Genomic DNA, 13,353 nt, shown 5'->3' with positions numbered 1-13,353 from the left:
AAATTAAGCTAGAGAGCAACATGTTTACAAAAAGGAAAAAATTAATAAATAATAAATAAAAAATTATTACTTATATAAGTATACATATAAATTGCAGCCAACTGGTATGAATAGTGGCCAATAATAAGCCAGCAAACCCTGACTTTAGGACTTCATGCAGTTTTTCAGCTTTTATTGGCCACTATCCATACCAGTTGGCTATAATTTATATGTATACTTATATAAATAATTTTTTATTTATTATTTATTAATTGTTTCCTTTTTGTAAGCATGTTGCTCTCCAGCTTAATTTAATTTTGTAACCTAATGGATAATAATAATTGGACTCTAGCTTTGATGTAGTAAGGTTGTTTTTTTTTCACCAGAGGTCAGGCCAATAGTTCTAACAGTCAGTAAATTGTAGTGCAGCTTGTTTCTTTGTATATATGTGTATACTCCAGATGATGACCTTCATGTGAAAGTCGAAACATCTCGAGTGTTTATTTTGGTTTATATTAAACTAAAATTTTACTTTAACACAGTAGTTGTTTCCATAATTTGCATAATGTATTCTGATCACCGTGTAAGCATGAAGGAAAGGAGATTCAAGATTAGGCATCTCCTTATAAGGTATGTCAGATCGAACAAAAGCACAAGTATCGCCCTTGTGGTGGAAGGAATCATACAGGATGTACTTTGGACAATTCAGATAAGTTGAGGTGGTTATGGCAGAGATTTTGAAGTTCAGTCAAAAATAGATCAGGTTTGGATGTCAGGTTTTCTGGCCTGGTTGGCCGAGTGGTTAGCATATCTGCTTTCCAGCCAAAAGGCTGCAGGTTCAAATCCTACCGTGGGCATGGATGTTTGTCTGTGTAAATACTAGTGGTGGTGGTTGATGTAGATGATGAACCTAGTTACAATTGGTGGAGATGGAGAGTTGTAGAGTAGGTATCCTCTCTCGATGAGTCTTTGGATTCCTGGAGGTGTTATGTAATAATAATAATGTCTGCAGAGATAGCAGGATGAAGAGAATAAAATAGTATGAGAAACACACAGTGAGGTGGCATACTCTTAAACATGTTGCCCATATAGAGAGCATCCAAACTCTATGTCATAATGTGCCCCTGACTGCATACCACTCCACAGCCTCCTTTCAGGCATGACCTGGCATTGTAGATGTAAATTATGTAAATTGTAAATTATGCGTCAACTGATCAGGCTGCCTTCAGAATGCATTAGTGTCTCGTTTGATCCTATACACTATTTGGTAGCCAGTTCTACAGGCTGGCCATGTTTTAGTTTTGTGTACTTCTCCTGATGAAGTTAATGGTCTGGAATCAGTTTTAAAATTTCCTCAGTGTTTTTTGTTTTATTAGAATGCAGTAACTTAATCCAATCTCAGTTGCTTCATTTTAGGATATTTTATAATTTTTAGGAGTGAATTACCACTTTCCCTTGACTTAGTTTCCCAAACGGTTTTTCAAGCAGCTGTCCATACTTATATATAACAATGTTTATCTGCTAACAAATTATCTGCTATTAAAATTTGAGCTTTAATAGCAAGTCTTGTATAATGAATGTTTGTGTCCAAGGGCTAAAGAAGCTTTATAATAAGTTTGCTTAGCCCTTTCTGAAAACACAAGCTCTTTAACGTATAGAAACTATGAAATAATATTATTCCTACATCTTTTAAGAAAAATGAGGTAATTAATCAACAAGACTTTTTTGAGCTTTAAATTCTCATATCTATGTCCCTGTTGTTTAATGCCTCTTTGTAGACTGTTCTTATTTGAAAGATTTTTACAACTAAAAAATGTAGGATTAAAACAGATTTATATATATATCATCAAAAACACCACAGATTTTGTTTCGCATATAAAAGATATTCCCATCAATGAAAATGACATTCTAGCAAGTTTTGACATATCTTTGTTTACTAACGTTCCTACAGATGAGGTACTTACATTACTAAAGGACAAATTATCCAAAAAATGTTTGCTTTATTAAAACATTGCATTCATTCTGGTTACTTCAAATATCAGGACTCCATTTACCAACAAAAACAAGGCCTGGCAATGGGCAGTCCTTTGTCCCCAGTTCTAGCTAACATCTTCCTTGAAGATTTTGAAACGAAAGCCATATCTTCCTTCTCATTTAAACCGAAAGTTTGGAAAAGATATGTTGATGATATTTTCATTGTTTGGAATCACGGGCACACATCTCTCATAGCTTTTCTTAATCATCTTAACATCCAACATCCTAATATAAAATTTACTGCTGATCTAGAAAATAATAACCCATTGCCTTTCCTGGATGTCATGCTTACACGTTGCTCTGAAAGATTAAAAATCTCTATATACAGAAAACCTACTCATACCAATAGATATCTGCATAATCTTTCTCATCATTTTCCACCACAAAAACTTGGAACTATATCTACCTTAGGACACAGAGCACACTCTCTCTTGAATGAACAAGATGAACTACAAAAAGAAATAAATCAACTCTCTCTTATCTTTAAACAAAATGGTTACTCTGAAAAAACGATTAAGAAATTTCTTCTGGATCCTCCTAGACAGCGCACCACAGAAACTATTAATTTTAAATGCAGCATCTCCATCCCATACATTAGCACAGTCTCTAAAAATTAGCAAAAGTCCTTAAAAGATATAACATCAAGATGTTCTTCACCACCCTTCCAAAAATCCGTACTCTAATCAGCCATCCAAAGCCTCCTCATCACAACCTAAAATATCCAAGGGGTATAATAATTTATGATGCGATTGCAATATCCCTTATTTTGGACAAACTAACAAATCTGTTGAGCAACGTATAGAAGAGCATAAAAGAGACATCTCTTACAAAAGATCACATGCAACTCTGCGTTATCCAGTCATGTTCTTTTTTCAAATAATCCTAATGATGATCAACAAAGCCACTCCATTTGCTGTGATAGATCAGAAAATATTTTTCGCTCTGATGATGAGTTTGAGAGAAAAATTATAGAATCAAGGGAAATCCTTCTGAATCCTGTCCACTTAAACAACAATTTGAGTTATAACATCCCAGATAGCCATGCATTCACGTGAGTCTGCACACATACTTGCAATAAACAATGGCACGCCTGTTAGAACAACTTGAAAAAATAAAACGTTTTTTATGTATCAATTATGTGTAGCGATTTTTTACCTGTATTTTCAAGTTTTTAGATACCTCAATGTTTATTACTATTCTCTTCCTTTAAGAATACCTGATGAAGTCTATTATAAGCCGAAACTAGTTGTATTAATCTTATTAAATCTTTATAAGTAATCTCGGTTTTTAAGTCATTAAATCTATTTTTTTTAAAAAAAAATATATATATATATAAGCCATTTTTTTAGAAATTAATATCTGACTAGTTTTGCTCTCACTAAAACTAGTGTCTTTGTCATGGTTTTAAATATAGCATAATATATGTGTGTGTGTATATTATTTTTTTATTTTTTCAGTTGCAGTGGTGAGCTTATAGTACTAAATGACTTTTAGTTGTTTGGAATTAGTATAATAATAATAAAATGATGTCTCTATTGATAAATACAAATGACTCATTTACAACTATAGAAAATACAAAGAACAGAAATAAAAAAAGGTTACTTGAGACCTATTCCTCCTCCCCAGCAAAAATATTCACCTACTTTTTTATTCCAAAGGATGCCTAATAAAAAGTATTCTTTGTTTCTGTTGATAAATTTAGATATGTATTAATGATAATGGATATGCTTCAGTTTAGCACTAGATCTTGGAAATATCTAAATGTTATTTATTTGTTTGTATATATAGTGAATAGTAGTAACTAGTAGGCTTTTAATGGAATTGGAGGTGAGGGGGGGGGATTCTGAAGAGTAGCACACCAGTCCCACAAGATCAAGAAAATATAATGGATGAAATTTATTGCTTGATTTTACAGAGTTAGGGATTAGAAATTGTCTCAGATGATTTGATATGCTATACTATGGTTAGCAGCAGAGATCTAATAAGCCAAAATGCCACTAACATAACAGACTTTGAAAAGTCTTTTTTTTTTTTTTTTTTTTTTTTTTTTTTTTTTTTAAAGTACCAGAATTCTATCAAAAGCCTTTCTAGCATCAGTATAAAGTACCACCTTCTAATTTTTAATTACTGTTTTTATAATTAAATACATTTTGATATTAAATATAATTTTAATTATCAGCAAGCAAAGGGAAATGAAAATTAAGATATTTGGGGCAGTTGAATATGTTTCTGAGATAGCGGTTCCACTTTGCAACTAAAATTCATTCTGAAGGATTCAAAACCACAAGCTCTTACTTCAAATTCTGCTGTGGCATGGAAGTTTGTGAAAATCTTTAGGGTTAGATGATTTTCATTCCAGTAAGAGATTACTGTCCTGCTTATTGGATGCCTGAATTAGTACGAAAAAGGGCTGTGTTCCTGGAGAGCAGGTTCCCAGACTCTAATCTTGGTTCACAGTATACTGCTGTAGTTGTTGCTGTATTTTCGCACCATTTAGTAGAGGGGATTATCATACAAAAATAAATAATATAATCCTTGGCATGTCTTTTCTCCTCTCCCTTCTGTTGAAATTCTTTTGAGATTGTCACTACAGCTACAAAATAAGTTCTCTTTTTATTCATAAATTTTCAATAATTTGTTTGCACTGATCATGCTATGTCATTGCCCTACATATCTGACCTGTATACTTTAGAGCAATATTAATTATATCCTTTCATTTTGAAAAATAACGATAGTAAAATGTACACTTCGATGTCCAGATTCTTGTATTTACAGTTGTTAATTTTGTCGGATGTTTTAGAAATAGAAATTACTTACATGAAGGGCAAATATCCTGTTTCCCAGAAAAGGATATTTTGAATGTTGAAGTTCACATATATTACACTTCATTCCTGATCCAAGTAGTCTCCTTCTGGAATTGGATAATCTTGTTCGTATTCATTAATGATTGTTGAATTTTCGTCTTGATTTGTGAGTAGTTGTTTAGTTTCTGTAAAATTTTCTACATGAGGTTCTAAAGATCGCTGAAAAATGCCTTGATTGGTGAAACGTTTCTTAAGTTCACTGACTGCTTGATCGTGTGCTATCACTGGAAATTCAAGAACAGTTTGTTGACACAAATTAGTTATGTCATCCCACTTGATGCTCATTCCTGCCGAAATACAATTTTCTTGTTCCAGTTTAACATTCATGATTTTTTTCGAAGTTACATTTCCAATGAAATATATTGCATGTAGGACATTATCCAAAGATTTTCCGATTTCGTTACTGAAGTTTTGTAGTTCGTTGCTAATGTGCTGCATGTCTGTCTGAGATCTATTACGCATCTCAAAAACTACTTGTTGTAATATGTCATAAATATGCGTTTCTTCTTGCTGTATCCGATGGCAAGATGCAATAAAGGTATTTTGAGCTACGAGTAAAGTAGCAAAGCTATTATCAACTGTTGTACTAAGTTCGGATACCTTCTTGTCGAGATTTTCACTTATGTGTGATAATTTTGGCTCAATTTTTGGAAGTGGTTCTATCTGTTCTTGAAGTCGCCGAAATTCTTGTCTTACTATTTCTCTAGTTTTGTTACCTTGCTCTAATGTATTTGAAAGAAAAGCCTTTAGTTCGTCGGATGATTTCCATAATTCTTGAATGCCGTTAATTACTTTCTTTGTATAAAGTTCCACATCTAAATCCAGCTCCTTAAGTTTAGCTTCACCCATTTTCATGGCTTTCTGCACCGTTTCTGTGAGATTATCGAGCTGTTCCCTTGTATGCCCACGAGTGCAGTTTTTATCAGATTCACAAAAGTCCGTGGCACTTCTGTATCTTGTTTCGGAATTGCAATTGTTCGATATGTTCTCAATTCTTACCTTTGTTTCTTGTAGTGCAGCGTGAATTTTCTCATTGGTGTTTGTCACATTTGATGAGAGAGAAAAGAGATGATCGTTATTTTTAGATAAGTTTTCTTTAATAGCCTTGACAAAATCGTTTAAATCATCCTCTAGTTTATCAATCTTTATTTGGAAAAGACTCTGAAATTCTTCTTTCACATATAAACGTATTTCATTAATATTATTTCCATATTCTTCAACATTGTCCAATTTCTTTATTACTTCGCTTTCAAACTGCGCGTGACGTTCGTCATTTTTAATTAGCTTTTCTAAAATGTCTTCTACTGAGTTATGCAAATCCCTTTCTAAAAGTTCAAGTTTGTTAGTTATCCTTTCCATTCGGATATCTATTTTTGCATCTAAGAAAGCTGCTTTTGTATTTATTTTTTCGTTAAGATTTTCCATCCGTCGTGAGAGATGTTCGTTAGAAAACTCCTCTTTAATGTCTTTGCTAATCACTACTTCTTCAACTTTTTCCATTCGAACGTCAAACTTTGTTTCCAGTCGACCAAGCTTAGTCTCTATGTTTTCTAACCGTCGCACTAACTGATCCAAGGAGAAGTCTAACTTAGCAAGTTTGAGAGTATAGCCGAATGTATCTAGGCTGCGTAACTTGTCATCAATAGATACGAGAACATCTTGTACCAGCTGCGGTATTTGCATCCATGCATCCGACGGCAGATCTAAACCTTTCTTCATCGATTCATCAGAATTTTGTTTTTCCCTAATGCGTTTGATCAAAGATGAAGCATATACTCCATCAGGTGTGCAACATATGCAAAATATACTGAACAGTATTAAACACCATAATCCTCTAATATCCTGACTGGTTGACATCAGTATAAAATCAGTATGAGCCCGCACGATAAGAAGTCTGTACCTACTCTGAAATGGGGAAATAGAGTATGGCATGCGTGTGCATTTTTCTTAACTAGTTCAAATATTCTAATAGGTCCGCCCAGTGCTTTCCTCCTTGGTGGTCCTTCCCTTGACAGCCGGACTGTCAAACGAGATGGTTGACATGTGAGAAGCCGACCCACGCAAGCATTTGAGACTGGCTAGTGTCACGGTCAAGAGGGGGAAGCTGACAGAATTTTTTTTTTTCTCTCGTGTTATTTCATCTGATTTTAAGGCGAAGTCATTATTGTTCAGCGAACTGCCTTTTCGATTTTATAATCACGGTTTGTTTGTCACATAAAATTCCTGGAAAGTATAATTAGAACTTTATTGTCGATGCAGTAATTCAGATTTTTTGAAGCTGCCATATTTTTATTCCTCATTTTTTGAGTATCAGTTGTGAGCACTACTAATAGAAAGTTTAATTCTTGCTGATAGAAAATTTTCAAAATAGACTTGCGTCCTTCTCCTCCCCCCCCCATAAAATCGTTCTCTATATGTTCGCAAGCTGAAATCATATTTATAAATTTACATAATTAACGGAAACTACTACAATTCCACAAATCCTTCATTTATTATTACGTTATTTTACAAGTAATACATTGCATTTTTGGGGATAATACAGTATATCATTTAATTGAAATCCGTGTGTTATAATTGAATAACTACAATTAGCATTTTTATAGAACACCATTGGAATTGTAAAATAGCCAATATATACCGTATTTTTTCGCCTTATAAAGACTACCATTATTGGACGAATTACATTTTTCATGTCGAACTTTTGGAGAAAAAAAAACATTCTTCTTCGCAGTTTAAGACGCACGAATTATGCATCCAGTTTTTCATGTAAATATTATTATTTTTTTAATTTAAAATTTTAATATATGTATTATTCGTTTATTAGATAAAAACAATTCTTAAAAAACATCAAATCATTAAAAAATCTAACAATAATATATATAATATAAACAAAAGAATTTTTATAAATTTCATTAATTTTCTTTTCAAATCTTTATTCATCTTTATCAGAAACCGAGTCATCGCTGTCTTGAAATAAGTCATCCTCCGTACCGTCAAGAGAGTTGCTAATGCCACACTGTTGAAACGATTTTATAATAATTCCGATTTTCACTTCATTCCGTGAACTCTTTATCCATTCGTACTCCTGCGAAATTGTGGCCTTCTTTATTCTACCTGTAGATGTTTCCTCAAAATGGGAAGTTTGCATCCAATTGACCCATTTTTCCCTCATAAATCCTTTAAATCGTTTGTTTATTGATACATCTAAAGGTTGAAGCGCGGAGGTGAGTCCTGGAATTACAGCTACTTTTGTGTTCATTTTGCGAAGTTCATTCTTAACAGTTTCGGTTTTATGGCATCTAAACTGATCCCATACTAACAAAGCAGGTTTCTGGCGTAAACTGCCAGGACGTGCGGACTACACCTTCTTTATCCATAACGTCATTCCTTCTTCATTCATCCTTTTGGATGAATATGAATGTATACTCCTTTGGGAAGTTTTTGTTTTAAAAAGGGGAAAAGGTGACAATTTCGTTCCGTCCGCACAGCACGACAAAATAACAGTATAGTGGGATTTTTTCGTGACCAGAAGTTTTAACAATAATATTTTGTTGTCTATGTTGGTTTCTACATTTATGATGAATCTGTGAAACTCGATCATTTTATTTTCGAATTCGTCTGGCATTTTTTTGTGATATTTTCTTTTTTTGCACGCATGCATAAATCATTTATCTTCATAAATCTAAAGCACCATGATGGCAACCCTGTAAAATTGATGATATTTCTTTCTCTTGCCAATAATTTTGCTCGTTTAATAATCATTGTTGATGTGCAACAACCCGATCTTCTTTGGATCCGTTATCCGAGTTTTTAATTCATTTTCAATTTCTAGCCATTTTGCCGGTTTTCTGCGGAGATTGTGTTTTTTAGAATTTGCTTCTATTAATTGCTGCTCTTGTTTCCCCCAAGTTCGTGCCATTTTTTCTATAGATTCAGACTCAAAGTGCCGCTCTACTGTCCTATTGACTTTTTTTTTTGCGTATTCAATCACACTACTCTTAAACGCAATCGTATATTAAATTTTTTATAACCCATGGATTCTACGAAGCACGGATAGGTTATAAAAAAATTAAATATGATAATGTATCGATTACTAGTTAAATACGTGACCTTTAACGACCGTGCAACTATTCAAACTGATCACACATTACCGACAAGCGATGACGCACCGTAACTGGGCGTACATTAAAAAAAAAGTGTATAAGACGCACCTTAAGATGCACGGGCTTATAAGACGCATCCTAATTTTCAGATAAATTTGTGTGTGTGTGAACTGACAAAAAATTTTCTTCTTCATCCCATAATCCACAAAGGACCGTGAAGTATTCCTTAGAAATTTTCCATCGGTATTTGATCGACACTTCGCTTTTCAGCTCTGTAAGTGAAGCATCTGTCCAATTTTTTAGCATTGTCTATCCAGTTTATTCTCGGTCTGCCTCTTTATCGAGTCGAGTTCCTCCAAGAACTTGCATTGGTAGACCGTTTGGTCTGCTGCTAAGACCAAGTCACATAAGTTGTTTCATTCGAATCTTAGTTATGTTATCTCTTGGACTTGCGAAAGAACTGCTTCTTTGTCTTCAAAATGTGCGATGTGATCAGTGTATGATATCTCTAGTAGTCGTCTATAAATGCCAGCAACCTCTTTTCATCTTCTTTTAGGAGGGTCCAAGTTTTACTTCTGTATAGAAGTACTGAGTTAGCTAGTATGGCTTAATCTATAATTGTAAGCTTGTTATCTGTCCATAGTGGTTTTAGTTTTTGGAGTGCTGTTGTTGCTTTTGCAAGTTTTGTTCTACTGTCCTGTCTTGATCTGCCATCTTCGTTAAAGATATTGCCTGTTATTTAAACTGATCAATTTCTTCTATGGGTGTATTTTCAAGTAGAATTTTTTAAGTTTTTGCACTTTCTTCTTGATCAAAAGCACATTTATTGATTTTCTGGTACTTTTGATTGAGCCATATTTTTTAAGACTATAAGCTAATTTTGTAGTAATTTCCTGAAGATCTAATTTATTGTAGGCTAGAAGATTAATAAGCACCAGCAAACTTTAGATGATTTCTTCTCCTTCCTCTTCCTACCGTCACTTCAATATCACAGATCTCCAGGGCTCCATTTACAACATAATAAGAATACGGATAAGGAAATACAGATAACAAAGAAAAGTGTAAATATAGGATCAAAAACCTACTTAATTTAACAAAATCTTACGTTAAATTAATACAGAATAAATCTAGGGTGGTCTACTATGACCAAACTTACAAATATATGAAAAACACCTCTCTCCAAAACTTAAAAGTATATAGCTCAGTCAGCGTAACGTGGATTACGCTATCTGGACTACCGTGCAAAGATCTCAAAATTCAAGTAACTTGGATTTCCAAGAAATAAACAGATCTTAGAAAGGCTTCAGAAGCAGTATTGGGTCTATAGAATGCTGCTATGAGGGAATGTGAATGTGCACTTGGACAATATGTCCTTTGAACTAAGATTCCTATTAATTCTTCCTCTACCTCATACAGCACAGTATCTATGTTGAACCGACATCCCCCAGTCTTCTGAGTAAGACAATGTTTTCTGTTCATTCTGAAGCACCGATACATCACCATCGTTCTTTATACTTTTCTCCAAACTTTGAATAATTTACAAACATTTAAAGTTGTTCTCTGCCAGCTACCTCCAAAATTAACGTGCAGATTAAAGAGTAGAAGTTAAAGGACATAACTTTTTGGGACTCCACTATAACTTTCCTTTTGAGATATAGCTCTTCTATTACACAACGCTTTGATATCTGTTAGATGTTTCCTATCTTGTCAACTAGTTAATCATTCAAACCCATTTACTGTTCATATACTGATATATGGCAGTCTGCCAAACGACTTTGTAAAATCTTGAAAATAATCACAGTATTTGCATTCTCCTTATTCACCATTGTAGTCACCTTATTATAAAATATTACTAGATATTATTTTTTCAAGATCGTATTAAGAAACTTGTATTGGCTTCTTTATAACATTCTTCCCTCATCTATTATATCCTGTTCCGAATCACCCTATCACTCCAGAAAATTCCAGAGAGTGTTTCTGTTATCTGGTTAACAAGAAAAGGAATGCCTAAGTGTTTCTGCTAGCCACAAAGCAGAAACACTCTGGAGTTTCCCTTAGCTGTTTGCTGGTCTCCTTTACTACTTTAAACTCCTTCATTATTATCTTGCTACTCTTTTAGCTTGAATCTTATAAGCTACATATACTTGTTCACTGCTCAGTTTCTGTATTTACCCTTTTATCCAAGTATAGAATCCATTATTTCCATCATCAGATATTCCTTTACTGTCTTGCACCTGCTTGTTAATCTCTTCTTTCATATTCCTGTTCTGTAGTATTCAAGTAGTTTTCTAAATTTTTCACAACCTCTTGTCTTGCAGTTTCACAACATATCCCCCCCTATTTCGGATATCTCTGCATGCCTGCACTCATCCCGGGTCATTACCACATGATGTCGCGCCAGGTGGTGACAAAATTAATACCTTTTCCAAGCTCATTACGCTCGACTTTATTACGATAAACGGTAGTACTTACGTAACGGCTCCTATTCTCAACCCCCCCTCTCCCTCACACACACACGCACACACACTTGCGATTCGAGCTCGACAAAAAGCTTCGCATGTTACTGCTAATCTCTAGCTCGAACACAGTGAGTGGCGCTGCGATCTGCCACATGAGCTCAGCGCACCAGTAGTTACAACGTGGCTGTAAATATAGACTCATATGCGAAGCAAAGTGGTGATTGAATTCCTTACTGCGGAAGATGCGAGTCCTATAGAAATTCATACTCGTCTGAAAAATGTGAATGAAGATGATACAGTTGACGTGAGCTCAGTTAAGAGGTTAAATGCTTAAGTGGCAGTGGCGGCCCGTACATAGCACTGCGACACTGCAGTATCCCTAAGGGGAAAAAAAATGAAATTTTGTTTGTGTTTATAAATAATAACAATGCTTACAACATTATATAAATGCAATACAACATGTTAAAGGTTACAGCTTATGTTTCGACATTGATTGAATAGTTAATTGGAATTGTTCGATTAACGCTTTAGATTACGAAACAAATACACTGCGATCTAACAGTGTCCATATTATCACATTCAACCGATTGCAGCCAGATTCGCCGATATTCGTTTGCGCTTATCATTGCACGTAACTAGTGAATCTGACACTGTTCTTTGGGCAGTGTATAGTATGCTTGCGCGTGTTATTTCTGTGAGATACGAAAGGGTGAACTATTTTTTGCAATTTTATTTTGTTAAAATAACATATAATTATTTATTTATTATAGATACAAGGCTGAATTATGACGAGTGTCACTGTTGAAAATATGAAAAGAATTATATTTTTTCAATTATGGTTACAAAACAAATACACGACGATCTAACGCAGCGTGAGAATAATCGCGCCAGTTGCGGGTAGACGCCGATATTCGTTTACACTTGACACTGCTCTTTGAGCAGTGTATCGTATGCATGCACTCGTTATTTTTGTGAGATACGAAACTTTTATTATTGTCATTTGTTCGTGGTGAGGGTGAAATATTTTTAATAAAGCAATTTTTTAACATGTAAATTTCATCATCATCATCAAATTCCTGTCATGTACCCTCAAGGGGTGTACAGGATATGACAGTACTAAATGAAAAAATTACATCATTACTAACTTCCTATCTACAATTTTCCTCCAAATCAGTCTGTTACTTGTCAAGACTCCAACATTATCAGATCTTATATTTCTATCGTCTAAGGCACTTTGTACCGTATCAATCCACCTATATCTTGGTCTTCCTCTGGGTCGTTTTCCTGCCAACCTGGCAGAGAACACTTGTTTTGCTAATCTTCCCTCTCCCATTCTATTTAAGTGACCATACCACCTGAGATTAACTCTGCTAACGCATTCCTGGATGCTGACAATGTCAAGTTCGTTCCTAATATCCTCATTTTTAATATTATATTGCCATTGATGCCATCTGTTCACGCCTCTTTTCTCAGGACTCTCATATCTGCAGTTTCTAGTCTTTGGTCAAGTGTTTTACTTCTGACCCAGCTCTCAGATCTATAAGTTAAAACTGGTTTGAACACTGTCTTGTATACAGCTAATTTAGTGTTCCGACTAATTTCTCTCTTATTCCATATGAATTTATTCAATTGACTTCCCACCATACCAGCGTTGCTGATTCTGTTGTCTATTTCTATATTTAATTTACCATCTTCAGTAAAAATCGTGCCTAAGTAGCTGAAATCTTTTACTTGTTCCACAGGTTCTCCATTCACAACACAGTTGACATTTTCAATGATTCTGCCTATTTTCATTGTCTTTGTCTTTTTATTGCTGACCTTCATACAATATCTATTACAACAGCTATTCAATTTAGTCAGAAAATCTTGCAGACTTGTAGCGGATTTATTTATAAATATAACATCATCCGCATA

At 34.3% G+C, this 13,353-nt stretch overlaps 2 protein-coding genes across 2 annotated transcripts in view; one reads left to right on the top strand and one right to left on the bottom strand.

The window, feature by feature from the left end:
- LOC150096052 (Golgi-associated PDZ and coiled-coil motif-containing protein-like) overlaps nucleotides 1–13,353 on the top strand; it is a 171,168-nt gene that overhangs the window by 38,557 nt on the left and 119,258 nt on the right. The window lies entirely within an intron of this gene.
- On the bottom strand, nucleotides 4,187–6,753 carry LOC150096053 (uncharacterized). The gene has a single exon (XM_090409216.1). It carries the CDS (start codon nucleotides 6,732–6,734, stop codon nucleotides 4,899–4,901), a length of 1,836 nt encoding a protein of 611 aa, XP_090265342.1. The 5' UTR covers nucleotides 6,735–6,753; the 3' UTR covers nucleotides 4,187–4,898.

Source organism: Typopeltis vanoorti, chromosome 19 (assembly GCF_054136105.1).
Source record: "Typopeltis vanoorti isolate ZY-2024b chromosome 19, IOZ_Tvanoo_1.0, whole genome shotgun sequence".
In the NCBI taxonomy this organism is placed as follows: Eukaryota; Metazoa; Arthropoda; class Arachnida; order Uropygi; family Thelyphonidae; genus Typopeltis; species Typopeltis vanoorti.
The sequence above is the reverse complement of the archived record's forward strand: the minus strand, read 5'-3'. Positions and strand labels throughout refer to the sequence as shown.

Coding starts and splice junctions, on each gene's coding strand:
- LOC150096053 (XM_090409216.1), bottom strand. CDS start 6,734: ATGTCAACCAGTCAGGATATTAGAGGATTATGGTGTTTAATACTGTTC.